The 21,064-nt window shown below is 37.0% G+C and overlaps 1 protein-coding gene across 1 annotated transcript in view; it reads right to left on the bottom strand.

The window, feature by feature from the left end:
• Pxdnl (peroxidasin like) overlaps positions 1–21,064 on the bottom strand; it is a 452,037-nt gene that overhangs the window by 108,495 nt on the left and 322,478 nt on the right. The window contains exons 9-12 of the mRNA XM_027932810.2: positions 17,281–17,450; positions 12,592–12,858; positions 6,887–7,003; positions 4,532–4,690 (exon numbers count right to left, since the gene is read on the bottom strand). Of these exons, the coding sequence (XP_027788611.2) occupies positions 4,532–4,690; positions 6,887–7,003; positions 12,592–12,858; positions 17,281–17,450 (713 nt within the window). The remainder of the gene's footprint in view (positions 1–4,531; positions 4,691–6,886; positions 7,004–12,591; positions 12,859–17,280; positions 17,451–21,064) is intronic.

Here is a 21,064-nt window from a genome sequence, read left to right as displayed (position 1 = left end):
AAAGTTCTATTACATATAAGTAATAAAATGTTTGTATTCCTTCTAAATTTCTAAGATTTGCTGTTATTTCTTGCCCTTTTGTACAGGCTAAGATCTTCCCTTATAACATTAGACAAATACAGTCTACTTTCTAAGTTTAAAGGGAATATTTTTAACATTTCACCTTGAAAAGCATCCTTTCCTATGGTCTCTTTTTTCATAAAAAGAGTTTTTACTTGTTCACTTTTATATTGCTAATATATTTTTTCTAAACAATGAAGAGATGGCAAATTTAATCAAACTTTTCTCTGCATCTGATGATAATCAATCCTCCATTAACCTAGTAATGTCTGTAAGTTCTGTTAGATATTTTGTGTTGAGATTATTCAGAACTTTTTTCTCATAATGTCCTTAATTCCTATTGTTGGAAGATTTGATACTTTTACAATTCTAAATTTACAGTTACTTTTCTTGAAACACTTTGAAGACTTGGTTCCAACATCGTCTAACACCTATTGCTGCTGACAGCAATGTAAATTATTTACATTTAGCAATATGTCATTTATTCTGCTTAATCTATACTGCTTCATCCTAGCCTGGATTTATGTTTTCTTGGTTCTAGTTATGTTGGCTAAAAGCTCTCCAACATTGTCTACCTTCCCTTTCTACTATCTTGAGACTGAGAACATCCATTTCTGTCCTCTGTGTGTTTTCAGTTTGTTTGTATATCTTACACTTTCAATCTAGTTCACTGATTTTTTTCCCCTTAAGCATGCCTAATTTGCTACTTAACATATATTTAAAATTTTTTTCATGATATTGTCTTTTATTGAGAAAACTTGTGTTATCTTAACTCTTTCATGTTTGTTACTTTCCAGTTGTCTCCTCATTTTTTTTAAGAGAGAGAGAATTTTAATATTTATTTTTTAGTTTTCAGCGGACACAACATCTTTGTTTGTATGTGGTGCTGAGGATCGAACCCGGGCCGCACGCATGCCAGGCGAGCGCGCTATCACTTGAGCCACATCCCCAGCCTCTGTCTCCTCATTTTTATGATAAATTTTATTTTCTTAAATGTTTCAGATGTCATTATAACAGATCTTTTTATTCTAATTCCTAAAATCCTTAAGCTTATCTATTTATTGATAAAATTACTCATTACTCATTCTTATGTTTGCATTGTTTATTCTCTTGGGTGTGTCCTACCCTTTGTTGATTTGATATACTCAATCTTAGGCAAATTCAAGTCCTAAACATAATGCTTTTCTCCATATGGGTCTGTGTTAGCTTCTCTTGTGAGCCCTCTGTTGTCCACACTAGCTCCCCTGCCTAGTTCAGAAGGCTGTGACCGTTTGCATTCACCACCTTGCCACTCCTCCAAATCTCCCTGTCTATGCTGCAGTCATGACAGGCAATGGCCTATTTGTGTCACCTTTCCTTTTGTGCACATATACTTCTCAACATTCTGATTTTGGATCAGCCAACTTTCTTTTTTTAAAAATTTCTTTTTGGTTGAAATAACTTCAACTTACTTTCTGCCAGCCTAGTTATGCGGTATAATAAATCACATTTTTTAATGTAAGAAATATTTTTTTTAAAATTTGATAACAGAATTTTTCAGAGATTCTATTCCTTTGACGGCCAGAAGCCCCATTCTAATTAACTATAATTTATGCAGCCTGGGTTCTTGCTAACTGCTCGGATAACTTGCACCTCACAAAAGGATTTTGCCCATTTGTATCCGTTTGCACTCTCCTTCCCGTGATGAGCCGTCCACAGAGCTTTCCTGAACATTTCTCAGGGCTTATATGTCATGACTTGACTTCTTCACACTTCTATGACCACTTCTCCTTCTTGTGCAGGATTTGACATTTCCTCCTTTATTCAGCTCTCAAGACAGGAAATTACTTAGGGCTCCACTTCTTCAATCTCTCCTCCTTCTCTGCCAATTTTTTAAACATTACCCAATTGCAGTGATTCCCACACGTACATTCTAGCCAAGGCCTCTATTTTGAAATACAGCTTTCTATTCCCCACTGATAATTCAATATCTTCACTGGAAAATAGATTTATACCAAGCATGTCTAAAAATAAATGCTTGGTTTTGCCCCAAATTCTAGGAACAGAAGCTAGCAGACTTTGAGTGCCTCATTTCAGCCCCTGTCTCTAAGGCATCAGTGGTATCTACTTCTCTTAATTTTTTCTTGCATAACCCATCCTTCTTTTACCCACATCCCCAGACTCATCCAGAGACACTCTCTCCTTTGCTCACTAAATTACAGAAACACTGCTCTTTTCCCAGGACTTTGAAACATACGATATTCTGTCTCTTCTCAAAGATGTCACTCTTTTTTGCTTCCATCTGTGATGTGTTTCCTCGTACAATCTTTGGACTAAACTCTATTCATCCCTTAGCAAACATGTTAAATCTTACTTCACCCAAGTCTATGCTCAAATATCAAGTCCTTACAGTCACTTCCACCACTTTCTCTAAATGGCATCTCCTGATGCGTTTGTTTTGCTCCCCCCCCCCAATCTTTATTGGATCCTTCATCACAGTACGATATATTTAAATTGCTTCAGGGATTGGAAAAGAAGGCAAAAGGGCTGGGGTTGTGGCTCAGTAGTAGAGCACTTGCCTAGCATGAGTGAGGCACTGGGTTTGATCCTCAGCACCACTTAAAAATAAATGAATAAATAAATAAATAAAGGTCCATCTACAAGTAAAAAATATTTTTAAAAAAGAAGGAAAGAAGGGAAAAAATGCTCTTTATAATCTCATAGATAAAATGGTTCCATCTGTCATAATTTTTTCTTGAATTCACTCACTCTTCCCACTGTTGTGATCCCAGTTCAGGTCAAGTGACTAGTTTCTTACTAGTTTCTAGGGTTTCTTCACTAGAACCTTTCCTGTTCACTTTGGGTTGACTTATATTCCAAAACATGGATCTGATCAAGACTCAATAGTTACGTAGCATGAAATCAAGACCTATTCCAGGTCTAATACAACCAACTGTTCAAACGACTTCCTTCCACTTGGGCCTTGCTATTCATACCCTTCACATAATCTGCTACAACACTTATACCTCTATTCTTTAAAACACTTGTTTGTTTACTTCCACATTCATGAATATTGCTCATAATATTTTCTGGGCTATGGATATTTGATGGATGTATCAAATACTTCTACATGTGTCCGATGATATACTCTAATTAGATTAAATTAAATGGCATATTCTAGCAGTATTTGGTTAGACTAAATGGTATACTCTAATGCTCAATTCAACAGGGACACTTTAGAGAGTGGAAGAAACCTCCTTAGGGAAGATCAGTGGCTTCCATATTGAGATGTGAAGGCTGACAGGAGACGGACAACTGAAAGATGTGAAAATGGGGCAAAAGGAAGATCAATCATTGTAAATCGATATCAATATCAATATGTCAATCAATATGCATCTGCATATTATATCTTATTTGATTAATATTTGTTCATTTAATATCACTTCCATTTTTTTCAAACATTGATCCAAAAACTTCTGGTGGATGGGCTTTAGTTGAAAATCAGTTCAAAACCAGTTTGGAATATTTTTCAGAGCAGTTTTCGATATTTACTCTTAGACAGAAATGGGTTCGCCAGAGGCATTTCATATCCCTTCATCTTTCCATAATTGTATTTCAAAGCCTCCCACTCATTTGAGTTGCTATTTGCACATTGGGATGCCAATGCTAACTTCTCCTTTCATCTCAATTTCATTTAAAAATGAACATTTAAGCTGGGCATGGTGTTGCACTCCTATAATACCAGCAGCTCAGGAAGTGAGGGCAGGAGGATCACAAGTTCAAAGTCAAGTCTCAGCAACTTAGGGAGGTCCTAAGCAACTTAATGAGACTGTCTCAGAAAAAAAAAAAAAATGTGGGTTGGAGATGTGGTTCAGTGGCTAAGTACCTCTGGGTTCAATCCTAGCACCAAAAAAAAAAAAAAAAAAAAAAAAGCATTTAATGTCTAAAATTGAGGGGTAAAATAATTAATAATAGACAATACATCAATACATAGTAGTAACTTGATATACTCATGTGTTCATGTTTATTGTGAACAGTTTGGCACTACTCATGTTTCTTCTTATGCTTACATTGCTATATAGGGCTAAACTTTGTTTCTACTTATCATATGTTCTTATCTAAATATGTGTTACCTCTGAATTTAGAACTACTACATCAAAACAAATTATGCAGGACTTGTAGAGAAACTTAGGAAATTATATCAAGATGCGAAGAGTGCAGAAAATGTAAATTAGTCTATATATATGTGAGCCAACAACCTCAGCCCCATGAAATGACTTTTAAAGAAAACATGATTGCAATTACTATTAATAAAAATAAAATTTTAATGTAGAAAGAGAAGTTCTACAGAAGAAGAAAAGTATGAAATTATTGATTTCTTAGATCCTAAAAAAAAAATTTGTTTAAGTAATGGGGTTTCTGCTGGGTGTTTTGAAAACATGGGAAGAGAGAATCTCTTTAGGATGTGAAAATGAATCTTGGCACTTATTACCTTTGGGCTTTACGGTCAGGTGGACAGACACCTTTCTCACCCCCAGTGGACTGACTGCTTGGCATTCATATTGACCTTCATCGTGTTGTGCTACACGGTCAATTCTCAGAGTGCCAGAGGAAAGAACTGTATGTCGGCCTTCCACAGGGAGCCGTCTTCCTGCAAAGAGGAAAAGCAAGTACTCTGTATTGCATTTGTATGACTCAAGGAGCCAAAGGCCAGAACTGCATGACTGTCCTAATAAAGGCTGAGATCCTTCTTTCAGGAAATCCTTGGGGTGTGAACTAGGATGGCTCCTTTCTGTATCACATTCCCCAAAATATGGCATGAGCCTTGTCCTGACCTCCCCCAACCTCCGCCACCGTTGAAGCCAGAATTAGGCAGTCAGTATAAATAGGTAAATTGAGTCAGGTCAGATCAAGGAGGCCAATTTTGAGTGAGTCCAGCAAGTTGGAGACTGTCCCCAGAAGGATTCAAATGTTAATTCCTTCAGAGGCCCTTCCTCCACCCTTATCAAGAACCTACCCAGGCTCCAACCTGTTGCCAAGGTAACCAGTCCCAGGAATTGCCCCTCCCTCCTACAGGGAGTTATTAAAGTTGTTAATTAATGTGTCCTTGGCTGCTCCATCCTGCCCTTCCCCCTTCAGCCCACCTGTTTCCCACCTTTTGGCCATCCCACAGAGCACTCCTGGGCCTAGTCACATACACTGTAGGGAGAAAGATGAGGGGAAGAGGCAGGAGAACAAAGGAAGCCTAAGACATATAAATAGGGTAGAACACCTTGCCTCTGGGGATACCAGGATACCAGATATGGCCCCCTTCTCCATCCTGGGAGAAGTCTGTTACCCCTTTTTAAATAAACCCTGCTTTTATGCTTGCCTCAGCTGCTTCTCTAATGTTCAAACTTCAACATGTGGGGGAGGAGAACTCGTCACCGATAACCCGCAGGCAGTATCACTGTACTGCAAGGATTTATCATCTCCCACCAGGAAAATAGCTTGGCCTCTTTATGAATCCCCTCACCTACCTGCTTGCCTCCTCAATTTTAACCACAATTAGAATGGAAATTTCAGAACCAGTCTGAATACTAATACAATTTTCAAATACCTCTCTAACATTGGTTCATCAAATGTATACAATATTGAGAATATAAAAGGATTATGGGAAAAGAATATTTAAAGTGCTTAGGCAGCATACCAAATGTGGTATTTTTGTGACACTCCTGCTGATAACCCTCAGAGCCACACACCAAGCCACCACTGTACTTCTTACCTTTGAGCTTACACTGAGCTTCTGGATCCTTCTCAACACTTTATTCCTCATGGTCACTAGCAATTAAATAGGGTTGTCATTCTCAACTATTTCAGTAAAAACTTATAGCTTACTAAGGTCTTATTACAGTTAGAAAAAGCAATAGCTAACTTTATTGAGTGTGCACACAGGTTGGCAGCTACTTGTTCCAAATATCTAAAATTTTAAGCAATTCTTACAACCGTCTGATGATGTAGTACATTTCATCACCCCCAGCACATAGTTGAGAGTACGCTAATAAACAATGGTTAATTTACTTGCTAAATTCATGCAACTAGTAAATGAGGGAGTAGAGATGAATCTAGGCTTTAGGGCTCCAAAGTCCACCTTGTAAGCACTGTTGTCTACTTCTCCAAGTCCCAGAGCAAGAACAGAGCAGAAATTTTAATCCAAAAATTTCAAAATGCATAGACATATTTTGAATTTAACCTAGCACTTTAACTAATGTAGAAGCTAAGATTTCCAAGCCCAGAGAGTCTTGGTCAATCTCTCATCCAGCCCACTGTGCATCTTGTTGTACAATGTTTTCAGGTTCCCGAAGAGTACCTGGTCCCTCTGGATGGGAGGCTGAACCCTGCCTGCCAGGCCCTGTACCCAGGCTACTCACACTTCAAGAACAGCAGCTCTATTCTGAAAGTTTTATTTAAGTTTAATAAGTTGGAGCTCCATTTAGCATTTTGTTTCATTTCTGATTTCATTTTGTACTAAAAGAATTTTTGGATTCAAGTTGAAGATTAATTCAAAAGAAATCTCTAACATTTTGCAGGCTAGCTTTTGGTATTTAAAAAAAAAAAAAACACTAAACTTTCCAATAATTTTATTTTTAAAGTCTAGAATCTATGTCCCAGAGTAAGTATGATTTCAGGAAGGCCATACATTCAAATACCAAAACTTAAAACATCAGAAAATTTAAGATGGTGTTGTACTTAAAGTGTGCTGTTTAGATGTCCACAATGTACTTGTGATAATTAAACTATTTTTTGTACTTTCCAGAAAGAGAAGGTACTCATTTCTTCCCACAATCATTTATGGAAGTGCTAATACCTGCTTTGGTCCAGAGGATAACTGGTGGTGGGCGGCCTTCAGCTTCACAAAGAAGTTCTACAGCATGCTCCTCCAACACCACCTGGTCCGTGGGGCTTCTTATAAATTGTGGTGGAGCTGAAGACAAAAGAGGCCACTAAAATCACAAATCATTTTGGAACATTTTAATAACAACTCGAGAAGAAAGAAAATATGTTTAAAAGTTGAAATATGTTTTGTAATTAGAATTAGTTTTGAGATAGCAACTTGATAGAGAAAAAGAGAGACTGAGTTTCAAAAGAGATGTCCCCAGGAGCCCAACACCTGGAAAACAGTAAACACCCAAGAACCTTTAAAATGCAAAATAAGCATTCTTCAGCAACCCAGACCTTTTCCTTTGCCTTATAAATTGGTTTATGTGCTTTCCTGCAAAAGAAACAATGTACAAAAGTGCAAGCAAAGAGAAAACTGTGCAAAATTGTGTTACATTCTGTCCTGACTCTAGTTCAGCCCCTACCAACTGTCCTTTTATAAATATAAATGCCACACACCAATGGGTGGGTCTTTCTTCCTCTGGAGATAGCCTTCATTCTCCCTTGAAGCATATTCTTTGCTTTAGCCCCAAAACTCACTCTCCAGATGGCCAGCATTCTCCCGTAATGTGTTTCTTACTCTGCCCCAAGTGATGTCTCTCCTGTGAGATATCGAACTCTTAAAAATGTATCTGCTTTCTTAATAAAACTGTCTGTGTCTCAGCTGACTGGTGCATGCTGAAATTTATTTCTGTCACAAATTCCAAGGATCCCACATATCCTGAGTCGAGGACCCCCTTCTCTGGGAACTCCTTTCATGACATTCCCAATGATTTATCAGCAAGGATATTGAAAACATAGAAGTGTTTGCATATGTTTGTGCCTGCTTGCAAGGAAACCAAAAAAAAAAACCAGAAATAACCAATATGGACTGAAGCCAGAATGAGACAGGCAGTCAGTACAGATAGGTAAATCAAGTCAGGTCAGCTCAAGGAGGTCAATTTTGAGTGAGTCAAGCAAGTTGGAGACTGTCCCCTGAAGGATTCAAATGTTAATTCCTTCAGAGCCTTCCTCCACCCTTATCAAGAACCTCTCCCTGCTCCCACCTGTTGCCAAGGTAACCAGTCCCAGGAATTGCCCTCCCTCCTACAGGGAGTTATTAAAGTTGTTAATTAATGTGTCCTTGGCTGCTCCTTCCTGCCCTTCCCCCTTCAGCCCACCTGTTTCCCACCATTTGGCCATCCCACTGAGCACTCCTGGGCCTAGTCACATACACTGTAGGGAGAAAGGGGAAGAGGGCAGGAGAATAAAGGAAGCCTAGGACATATAAATAGGGCAGAACACCTTGCTTCTTGAATACCAGGATACCAGCTATGGCCCTCTTCTCCCTCCTGGGGTAAGTCTGTTACCCCTTTTTAAATAAACCCTGCCATATCTGCTTGCCTGGGCTGCTTCTCTAATGTTCCAACTTCAACATGTGAGGGAGCAGAACTGTCACCGATAACCAGCGGTATCAGGACCATTTCTTAGTCTTATGGAAGCTGCTTCATATCACTAGATCGTCCTGCTTACCTTTTACTAGCTGAAATAGACATATTTAAAGCTACAGTTCATATTTGAATTATTAACAAAATGGTTCTCTCCAAATGTTCACGTACAGAATAAAATTCAAATCAAATTGCTCTATTTATTTCAGAAGAAAAAATATGTTCTATGGAGAGATGCTCCTGCAAACACATAAAATCATGCTTTTGAAAAAGTGCCATTTACGTCAAAATTTATAGTCCCAAATATTCAAAATGTTTACAGTTGCTTTTATATAAATAATGAATAGCTAATAGCTGCATACACCATTTGTAGAAAGGGATTCTGTTCACAATACTTTACTATGAAAAAGAAATCAATGTGGCCATTTAAGAAAGACCCATAACCCTCAATAATATCTGAGTGGTGACAATTTCAAAAACTCTTTCCCAGATGACAGGCATAATCCCAGTACCCCTTGTTCCTGCCTGCCATCAGCGAATACAACAAACACGATGAAGTAAATACCATTTGACAAAGCATATTTGTTGCAAGTTTCATACTATGTGCAGATAATAAAGATTTTTTTAAAGGTCCTCATAAATTCTAATTAAGGTGCTAGACTGAATACCATATTATAAGATTAATTACACATAAGCATGAAGACCCTCAGGAATGCCTGAAAGCTATTTGTAATTGACTTCTAGAAAACAGCCTACAGACAAGCAGTGTCAAGCTCCTCAGTCCACAGATGAAGAAATTCAGACTAGAGGAGTTTGAATTGAATTTCTCTCAGTCAGAACCAGTAAGTGGCAGAGACTGTGAGAATCTAGGTCACTCAACCCCCAGACTGATGTTCTTTCCAGAACATTACACTAACTCCTGAAATTACCAGGAATGGCTTAAAAAGAACAAAAATATTTCTACATTAAAACTTGAATTCATGACACAGTAAAAGAAGTATGTAATAAAAGTAGGTCGTAGTTAAGACAAAAAAAAATTTAAAAATATACCCAGTGTTCTAAGTTGGGAAATTTGATTTCAGTTGTTTAGTAATAATTAAAATTTAGTTAGCCAGGTCTGGGCAAAAAATATTGTATTACTTCATGTGCTCTTATAGTGGGACAGACAAGGCTGGACCCGGAGGAATAGAAGGAAGCATGTTTATAAAGGCTGCGTGCAGCCAGGTTCAAAAAGGGGGTTTTTCCACCTCCATCAAATCACGCCTCTTAACCCTGAGTTTAGAAAGTTTCAAAACTTTATACCCAACGTGTAGGGGCGGGGCTCAGAGGCTCACAATCTGCAGCAGCCCACACAAAAGCAGTTTTTTCCAGAACAGTGGAATACAGACGTGGATATACAATCAAGGACACTCTCTGCAAGAATCAGCACCCAGGACCTGGAGAGTTCTCCTCCCCTTCCTCCAGCCTGCTGGCTCCAAAGGACCTGACTATTGTCTATTGAAATACAAAGGCCTCTGTGGAGGCCTTGGATTGGTCTTTCTTATCACATCCTGCCTCTGTAGTACACCTCCAGCCTGAAAACTCTGCTGCAGAAATTCTTGTTGATAGTCTAAGAACAGTTATTTTGGGAGTGGGGGGTCTCTGGAGAAGCTTAATTAAGATTTTCCATGGGGGCAGGGTGGTGCCACTACACCATCATTAAAATTGCAATAATAATAAACTCAGGCATGATGGTGCATACCTGTGGTCCCAGCAAATCAGGAGGCTGAAGCTGGAGGATCACAAGTTCAAGACCAGCCTCAACAACTTATCAAGACCCTGTCTCAAAGTACAAATAAAAAGGGCTGGGCATGTATCTCAGTACCTTGGGGTTCAATCCCAGGTACCAAAAATAAATGAATAAAAATAAAAATAAGTCCCAAGATTCTGCATGCTAGCAAACAACAGGCAAAATTTAAGTAAACAAGCAATTTACATTTGTCCCTTATACTAAATGACCAACTGCCTAGATCAAAGAAGAAATTTCAATCTGGTGGGGAAGACAATCAAAAAACCCTGAACATTATTACAAAGGTAGTCAGTGAAGCCTGGAGGAATTAAGGTTGACCTTTTTGAGCTTTTATTTAAAACTATTGCCCAATGAATCCCACTGCCGATGCTAAACCAGCACACGTGGTGATGGAGGACCTTTCTATTTTTATTACAACCCCTGCCCCACGTTGCAGGTTACTCATGACCATAATGCCACATGAAAAACATTTCTGTTTACACTGTTAAGGACATAGATCTTTTCACCTAAGCCTCCATGTTGTGATTCATGCCTTTTAAATGAAGCTTTCTAGATTTTTTTTTTTTTAAGTTTATTTGTCATTCGTTCCAGCCATTTGAGGGAAGGAGGTGTTTACCGATGGGTAACTATGATATCTGTGATTCAGCATAACTGAACATTAAAAGAACTAGAGAAAACTGATAGAATACCCATTAAAATAACCCCAAAAGGGTAACATCTAAAATATTTATGCTCTAGGCAAATAAAGAAGCCTCTTTCATAAATGTATAAATGATTAATGGACCATTTTAAGACTAATTGAAAATCTTGACACACAGACCCACAAGTGGCACAAGAACACAGTTGCAAGTGACAAAGGACAAGGAGATGGCAATCTCAGTGCAAACTGACCAGTAAGAAGAAATGATTAGCGTTTTGTGGTATCCAAAAAGAGCAGGACTGTAAATGTTGTCAGAGTTTAGCTAAATATCAATTGATGCAGATGATCAAACAGAAAGAATAGGAACCACTTGCAAGAAGCTGGGAAGCAGAGACTAACATAGTGTGAAATAAAAGAGACTATGTATAAATGCAAATGTTTGACTAGACACTGGGTTTCTAAAAAACTAAGACTTAAAACATAAAATCACGGATCCAAAACAGAAACCACACACTATTTCTTTTAAAGCATTTTTCAATCCCAATGCATTGAAACAAATATAAAAATAATGTTTGGGTCCTTTAAAAGTAATTCCCCCTACCCACCTCACCTGAAGTTGCCAAAGACTACAAGGAGAAAAATTTCATTTCTATAATTTATTTCTAGAACAAGAAAGGTGTTTTCATAATATTAGCATTTCTAGAGGACAACACAATTTTTTCTTTAGATATGTCAATGGAAACAAGAAATGATTGATCTATTTCTAACTGAAGGAGTTGATTCAATTCAGAAAACTTTCACTGAATGTAGGAAACCCAGGCTGGGTGAAGTTCTGCACCTTTAGAAGAAAATACTAGTCTCAATGCAGCCAGGATTCACCATCCTGAAGTTCCCTCAACTCTAGAACTGTACTAGAACTGCACTAGACAGTCCATATTTTAGACTGTCTTTGCTCTGCGTTTTTTCAGATCAGAGGTTTTGATAGGTAACATCTTATGCAAATCTGAAATTAATGAAACCGCCTAACTCAATTAAAATATGCATACTCCCTGAGATCCTTAAAATGGATCGTTGTAAATTTTTAGACTCTTATGATATAATAGAAAACTGTTTTGGATAGGACAGAATAGGACTTGTGGCATCTCTTTAAAAACATGAATTCCACTGTTTATGAAACCTCTAAACCAACAGGAGGATTGCACATGTGCAAACACACACACACACAACCACAACAACGAAAATGGAAAGGAAGGGGCAGCTCCAGGTTAAGAACAGAAAAACAACCAAAAAGCATTTCTTTTTTACAACATAATCACCCACACGTAGCTTATTCTCGGGGTTCAGAATGGCACTGTCACTGCGGTTGCTACCTGCTAAAGCCCTGAGCATATTCTCAGGCTATGTTGAGTAGACAGCTTGGTAAATGACTGTGAACCTGGGGCATAGCCTTTCACTTTCGTAGCTGGAGTGTCTTCCCTTTATCTGTAAAATATTCTGAAACACAAATATTTTTTGACAGTTTGCTGCCAGATTAATGACTTCATCTCTTTTATTACTAATGCCTGATTCTGGCATTTGGATAAAGACTTAAGTTGAAAAAATGCCCAACTTTTAACATGAAGCAGATTAGTTTTGAAGATTCTATTATGTCAAGAAAATAAAAGGCAAATAAAAAAATCTCTCTCTGCTGACATACATGATATTACTTTTCAAGTTGAAAAACAATTTTCCATATGTGACAGAAGGACCATTTCAAGCAGGACCTCCTGCTCCCATACCTTGTACAATGACGTTGGCTGTGGCGTGAACAGAGCCTTGACTATTGTTGGCGTGACAGGTGAATCCGCCATGATCCCTCAGGGTGATGCTCTGCAAGTGGAGTCCACTGGAGGTTTCTATGTGCCTGGATCCATCCAGTGCCTCTCCATTGTCCCTGGTCCAAGTTATATGGGGGTGTGGGTGGCCTGTGGCCATGCATTCCAAAGTTGTGCTGGTGCCAATTAAAACCTCCGTGTCCTGGGGCTGGATTACAAAGCTAGGCTTGGCTAAGGGTAAGAGGAAGACAAAACAAAATATAAGTAGTAACAATTAGGAAGGTTTATTTATTTATTATCTATTTTGCATTGTGGTTTAAAACTACCATTGAAGCCAGAATCAGACAGGCAGTCACTATAGATAGGTAAATAGAGTCAAGTCGGATCAAGGAGGCCAATTTGCCTTGCTCCTTCGGATACCAGGATACCAGCTATGGCCCCTTTCTTCCTCCTAGGGAGAAGTCTGTTACCCCCCCCCCCTTTTTTTGGATAAATACATTTTATTATTTATTTGTTTGTTTATTTGTTTATTTATTTTTGCATTACAATTCTCAATACACCTTTATACCACAATTTATCATGTCTCTGGTTGTATATAAGGTATGCTGACACCAAATTCACATCTTCATACATGTATTTTGTACAATGATGAGGGTCATGAAAAAATTCTCATCATCTCCAGCAATCAGAGAAATGCAAATTAAAACTACGCTAAGATACCATCTCACTCCAGTAAGAGTGACAGCCATTACAAAGACAAACAACAAGTGCTGGCGAGGATGCAGGGGAAAAAGGTACACTCCTACACTGCTGGTGGGACTGCAAATTGGTGCAGCCAATTTGGAAAGCAGTATGTTATCCCTTTCTAAATAAACTGTGCTCTATATGTTTGCCTGAGCGTGCTTCTCTAATGTTATACTTCAACATGTGAGGAGTAGAACTCATCACTGATAACTGGCGGTATCACTATTGCCTTCAAAATGCCCTTACTCACAGTTATCAAAGAATTAAATCTAAAATAAATTAAATGTTGATTTTACATAAATACATATTTTTTAAAACAACCTCTTGTATTGTAGATGCTGCAATGTGCTCACTGAATACCTATTCTTTAGGGGCTAAATGTCCAAGTGTTCCAATTTAAAAACACTCACATGCTTTTAAATACAGTTCTCCCAGCAAGATCCAGGTACTTGTCACTGGAAAGAGAGTTTCCTTCCCAAATAAAAGGGCTAAGACTAGGTAGTCATGGCTCTACCTCCTGTTACCTGGAATTCAGGCATGAGTTTGGATTATGGGAAGTTGCCATGCAACTAAGAAGTGGCAATTATAAGGGAGGAGGAAAAGAGGTCTATGTACAAAGGATTGAACAGTAGAAAAAAATATCATTGGTTTGCTAGGGTACTGGGGCCCTCTGTACAGATTACCTCTACACTACTCGTGGCAAACAATGCACCTACACACACACACACACACACACACACATACACACTCGCACGGTATGTTTAAGCCATGTCAAGTTTTGGTTTACTTTCAAGCTAAGTGTATTTCAAATAGATTTATAAAAAAAAAACATAGAATCTAGACTTCCATATACGTATTACACTCTTACTAATGCTTAAAAATTACATCTTTTATGGGAATCTCAAGCATAAAATAAAGACTAAGTTATTAAAAACGCCTAATGATAAAGTTTCGGATTGAGGGGCTCATCGACTTCTGAGATAAACATACTCTGGAGAATAGGAATAAGCTGAATTAATCTAATTTAATAACCAAGATTTAATTCAATTTTGGTAATCTGAATGTCTTAAATATATCAGTAAAATTTTAGGTGTTAGTAAAATATAAAGATGCACAAGATACCTTCCTTTTCTTGTATGTTATAGTCAGAGGACAGAGGAAAAAATAAATCAACTACAGTATAGTAATGATATTATTTTATCAAAGTTGGGTGCAAAGTGCCATAGAACATGCTGACGGTGGAGAAGCACTGTCTAGGGAAAACTATTGTCATCATTCCAATAGGAAGAACCAGGGACTGAAATGGAACCAGTGATACTCCATGCACATAGGATCATGTCAAAATAAACCCTACTTTTATGTATAACCCTGATGAACTAATAAAAATATTTTAAAAGAGAAATATTTTTTAAGCAAGTCTATGATAGTGGACATGGGAAGGAAGCTCTGATCTGACCCCTATTCAAAGTATACTTTAAGACACCTAAAAAAAAAAAGACAGCAACAGAGGATGGCTCTGAGGTTGTTGAAGGACATTAAATATCCTGAGAGAGAGCGCAAACAGAAAGGAAGAGGTTTATGCAGGCAAATCTGTTTGTGGGATGTAAAGATTACATGTGAAGGTGAGCAGGAATGATAGTGTTTCAAATCTCAGGAAAAATAGCAACAATAGATTTATAAGTTTTAATTATTAAAGTTGAACGCTGAAGAATTCTTTTAAAATTGAAAGAGATCTCAAATGGAGGAAGAAGCAATGTGACCAGGCCAAACTTGAGGAAGAGAGGGAAGGGGAGGGCTATAGGGAACATGACATTTAAAGAGAAAGAAGAATGAAAATGTCAGGAAAGGATCAAGAGGAAGTGATGTCCCCAAAGTCAAAGAAGGAAAGAGATGGTGGTTTTGAATGAGCTACCACAGCTGTCAATTAGAAGTTATTTAGAAACCATGAAAGGAATCCCCATAGTTGATCAATTTCCAACTCAACTGTGTTTCCACCACCACCACCCCACCCCCCCGCCCCAGGCACATTCAGTGAATTTTCTCCATTTGCTCTGATCTGTGTCTCTACCAACAATGTCCTGCTTCGTGGCTGCAGCCAACCCACTTTCTCATTATACCACATCATCCTGTTTTTTCTCCAGACCGCTACCAGAAATATTTTACTAGAAGAAAAATCTAATTTTGACCACTCTTACTATACAGTCGTGATCAACCTGAATGATCTGACCTGCCTTACACCTCCCCAAATCAGTGATTTTGGCTCGACTCCAGAAGTATCAAGGATTTCCATCTCTTGGATGCATCCTGCTCTGTCTCCCCTTACATCATACTTTCTTCCGAAATAATGTTTCAACTCTACTTATCTAACTTTCTTTTACTTGTCCTCGCTGTCTACTTAGATGTCCTTGCTGCTGGGGACATCTCAAATGAACGTGACTCGCCAAGCCTGCTCCAAGGGACCCCCTCTCTCCCTTCATCCTGTTTGTTCCTGTTTGCTGTCTCTTGATATTATCAATAACCCCCAGTGATCTCAAATTCTTCATATACTGCTCCTTTTCCTGACTAAAATCTCAGGGGGTATACCAGATCTGGCTCTTGAGAAGCAGCTGTTAAATTTTGAATATTCTGCAAGCTGGTTGTTAAGCCTAGCCCTTTATTAAAAGTTAAATTATGTAAACATACGATTGAATAAGTGTCATTAACATCGAAGTTCACAAATTCTGGCATTCATTATTTCTACTTATTTGACTCTATTTTCCTATTTTCTGTGGTTCTAAGGTGGTTTATGTCTATGAATGTCTCTGTGGTGGAAACATTGCTTCATGGTGCCTACTGCACATTTCCTCCCAACTCCACCTTCAGTCATGCCATGTTGGTAACAAGAAATTGGCCATGGAAGGATTATTTATACCTTAGGTATTAGTCAATGCTGCAAATCAGAAAGCCCCTCCCCAGTGCTGGGTTTTAAATGTTTACTGGTAGAGAACTGTCCTTTATGCTTCCATCCCTCTCCTGACACATCGTAAAACTTGGTTGAATTATGGCTATTGCCTAATAGACTACAGGCTCAGAAAGGGGAAAGATGATGCATTTCTACCATCACAAAATGATACTAATAAAAATCTGTCTTAGTCACTGTGTCTGATTTATATACGCCATTGAAATTATGGCAGAGCAAAGCTTCTGGGTAGTTGAAGGGGTGTGAAATCTTCAACAATAGCTCAGTGGGCATTCAATAAACATTTGTAATGAATTCGTGATGGATAAAGGACAAAGAGTTTCTAAAGAGGATGATTTTCCTGCCTGGGAGCAATTGGTTCAATCTGCCTCAAGATGTTGGAAAGCTAGATCGGTAATTGAAAGGCTAATTGGAAAATCTTGGAATCACATCTGTGATACACTGGAAAATAACAGAACTAAGGAAGTAACTTTAAAAAAAAAAAAAAAAAAAAAAAAAAACTTTGAGGGCTACAAGTACAGATCAGTGGTAGAGTACATACCTGGAATGCACAAAGCCCTAGGTTCAATCACCAGCACCATCAAAAATAATAGTAATAGGGGATGGGATTGTGGCTCAGAGGGAGAGCATTCTCATTGCATTCATGAAGCACTGGGTTTGATCCTCAGCACCACATAAAAAAATGAAATAAAGATATTGTGTCCATCTATAACTAAAAAATATTTAAAATAATAATAATAATTGATTATATAATTAAAAGTAAATAAATAAAATAGAGCGAACTTCAAGGAAAAAATTTCTCTAAAAAATGTACAAAAAAAATCAGTGACAATTGTTTCACTTTGAAGCACTACCTACTTTAAAGAAGTAATCTAAGGTCATTTTTCAGTGCAAATAACTTTAGATACCTAATGCATTTGTATGAAGTTCAATCAGAAAATCAATTTTACCCGGAAGACTGTGGTATCTGAGCATGGCATTCTGTGTCTTGGCTTCCCCAGCAGAGTTCCTGGCCATACACTGATAGATGCCTTGGTCTGACTCTCTGGTGTTCCGGATCATGAGTGTCCCATCATCAAACATGTTAAGACGGGTGTCATCCTCAAGATCCAGTGAATTGCTGGAAATATATTATATATATTTATTACTTAATTCCATTCATATTTAACTCTATCAAACTTCTAATAAGATGGAATATAGAACATGTTTCATGAATTCTGATTAGCTGATTTATTTTTACAACTTTGATAATTCAAATAATTTTATTTTAAATTCCGTTTTCTCCTTTTCATCTTGAAATAATACACTGACTACAGACTGTGAGTTAATCCATAATAGAAGGAAAGAAAATTTAAATGCCCTTCCTTCCTGAGCAGGGTAAATTTAGACACTGCTACAATCTCTCCTGTATGAAGATTACTTCAGCACAGTTTAACACCCCTGAATTACTATTTAAAAAAAAGAAGAAGAAGAAGGATCATCATCAGATGGTGATATGTAAGCTTTTACATCTTCCCAGTGAGTCATCGGCTCTCCTTCCATATTTTGTAAATTGTAAAAGAAATGTCTGTATTCAAATCAACATGGCTCAAAGCCCAGTATAATTATATGACTAAGCATTAACTAAGCACATGGTACTTACAAGTTCTTAGTTATTAGGCCTTATGAATTAAAAGGGATCATTTTTTATATACTAGGAAAATGCCTATTATTTATTTATCAATTAAATGGATAATCCATTGAGTACAAGTAGGTTCAGACATGTAACATCATATTGCACTAATAATCAAAGCAAGGGAATGATTTGGGGTTTTTAAAAAAAATTTTTAAAAACAGCTTTATTGAGATATAATTCACATTCTATACGATTCATATGCCATTTAAAATTTACAGTTCAGTGAATTTTAGTATCTTAAGAAAGTTGTGCAACCATATACCACAATTTCAGAGCATTTTCATCACCCTGAAAGGAAATTTTGTACCCCTTGGGCATTTTCTCATAATTTGCCTCTCCCTTCAACACTAGACAACCACTAATCTACATTTTGTCTGTCTGGATATTTCATGTGAATATAATCATACAATTTGTGGTCCTTTGTTTTTGACTTCTTTTACTTTGCATGATGTTTTCTTTTTTTATTTTATTGACTTAAAAAAATGACAGCAGAATTCATTACAATTCTTATTACACATATATAGCACAATTTTTCATATCTCTGGTTGTATATAAAGTATGTTGACACCAATTTGTGTCTTCATACATGTACTTTGGATAATGATGTCTATCACATTCCACCATCCTTGCCAACTCCCTGCCCCCTCCAAGGAGGCTGATTCATAGTGGGGTGGGAGGGGGAGCATGGGAGGAATAGAAGAACTCTAGATAGGGCAGAGGAGTGGGAGGAAAAGGGAGGGGGCAGGGGGCTAGCAAGTATTTGGGGATTTTTTTAATCAATAAATGAAAAGATACTGACACCTAAACATGTCAGAAATTTTTACAGAATATCCTTTCTGATCAAGTTTATTTTTTCTTTAAAAATATTTAATGATTATGTATGAGAAAGTATATGCAAGTATACTCAGTACTAACAATGTATTAGTTGTAAAAAAAAGGAAGAAAGAAAAAATAAGATCTACCACCTCCATCATTTATCACTCAATAAGCATTTATTAAGCATCTACGGTATAGAAACACCCTTCCTGAAGGAAAATATTCATTTGAAGAATTTCTATTGCTCTCCCTTTAATTTGTTAGCTTTACAAAACCATTGAGGGCCAGGTAAATATTTGTTCACTAATTTTAAACTGTGCCAACACTCAAGGAATTCTGGCATATGCAAAAAGAATAAAGCACGTTAAAAAGACTAAGAAATAATCCTTATTCAATAATTTTTGTCATAAAGATAAGAAAGAAGCAGACAATGACCATATTTCACATTTATTATTTAGGTTGTAACGGAAGAGAGATGACAGGCAATGTGTTCAAGTATCCAGTGAGAAAAGCCCAATGTGAAAAAAAAAAAAAAAAGTCAGTGAGAACTTTTTTCAAGAGCTTTGGGGAAAACGATGCTTTTGAATGACTTTGCAATGTAAGGCACAAGCAAAGAAAGTAGATCCTGGTACTGGATTTCCTTATAACTATAAGCTGCCAAAGCTTCTCGATATTGATAATGTGGTATAAACATCAGGAAGTACATTTTTTTTAAATGTGAAAACTCCAAAGGATCACATATCATTAAACTTAATTATTTTGAATGTAATTCTAAGATTATCTAACATTGAATCAAATTAAGACTGTTTGAAAGGAGTATGCCAAGAATGGATGAAATTGCATTTCTCAAAAGATATCTAGTTTCCTGAAATTTTTTTATAAACCTCTGTACCACGAAATATCAAAGACTACAGGATGTGTTCATGATATCTAGAGTATGTCTAGGCAATGAATTCACCAAGATTCATTATGATAAAAAATGATATAAAATGGGCAGCAGCACATCACATCCATAAATTTAAGATGCATCATTTCTTTTCCTGGTTATTTCCGTATTTGTTCATGTCGTCTTCATTATACTCATAAAACTTGTTTGCTCTTAAATCATGATGTTGCTTGAAAAAAATCAAAATAAGCCTTCATGGTTCAATATATTCCTTTCACTTTGTCAGTTTTATGCAAGCTGTATATAGCAACTGTATGTAAAACAAAATACAATGATGCAAAAACCCACAAAGGTGTATATAAGTAAAATATACTTAGATTTTTTTCCTTAAAAATGTGTAAATAAACACATTTGACTTAAATATGAAGTAGCAATAACTTTTGTTAAAGTTAATTCTTAGCTGCAATGAATTACCTCTAATAATTAACCCTAACCTTTATTAAAGTAGTTCATTTATTAAGTGCTTTCTAAGAAACATGTGTAACTAGTTCCATGTGCCAGAAATATAAAAATGGAATTTTATCATCATACCAATTAAAAATATCTACCACATACAAAGCTATCATCAACCATAAGTAAGGATACAGTTGCAATGTTTGCATGTAATCTGCTGGAAATGTCATAATCATATACATGACAGAATTTACATTTCTTTAGAATGGCTTAGAATTTCCATGGTCTGGATTCTCATTAAGGAAAAAATAGCTGGTTTAAAGACCTCTTTCATCATGTCACTGTCTTGTTCTACATCTTCAAGTGACTCTCAGAATTTGTCAACTGAAAGCCAAAGTCATTAACTTTCTGGTTATTTTTCAGTCTTTTGTTCTAATTCTCCTTGAGATAAAAATCTTTACTCTAGGGGCTGGGTATAGAGCTCAGTTGTTAGAGTGCTTGCCTTGCATGCACAAGGCCCTGGGTTTGATCCCCAGCACCAAAAAGAAAAAAAGAAAAAAAAAATCTTTATTATATAAGAAGGTCTACCCTTCTTCCTGAACCTAGTCTATATTTGTTTTTAGTTTTGTACCAGGACTCATCCTTTATCCAGTCGCTGGAGTGCTTCCCCTCCTCTTTGAAGGAGAAATAATTGCTCACTTAAGCAATTATTTAAAAACTTTGTATGGAGAGCTGTTGCTGGGTGCTGGCAATCATTTTACTTTTCTCCTGGGAAGCCTGAAAAGTTTCCAAAATTACCTTAATAAATGTATCTGCTTTGGTTTGAATATAGTTTGTGCTCTCCAAAACTCCTGTTAAAATGTAATCCTCACTATGCAACATTAAGAGGTTGGACCAAGTGAGA

This window comes from Marmota flaviventris, chromosome 15 (assembly GCF_047511675.1).
Source record: "Marmota flaviventris isolate mMarFla1 chromosome 15, mMarFla1.hap1, whole genome shotgun sequence".
NCBI lineage: Eukaryota > Metazoa > Chordata > Mammalia > Rodentia > Sciuridae > Marmota > Marmota flaviventris.
Note: the sequence above shows the minus strand (reverse complement) of the source record. Positions and strands in the feature narration are given on the sequence as shown.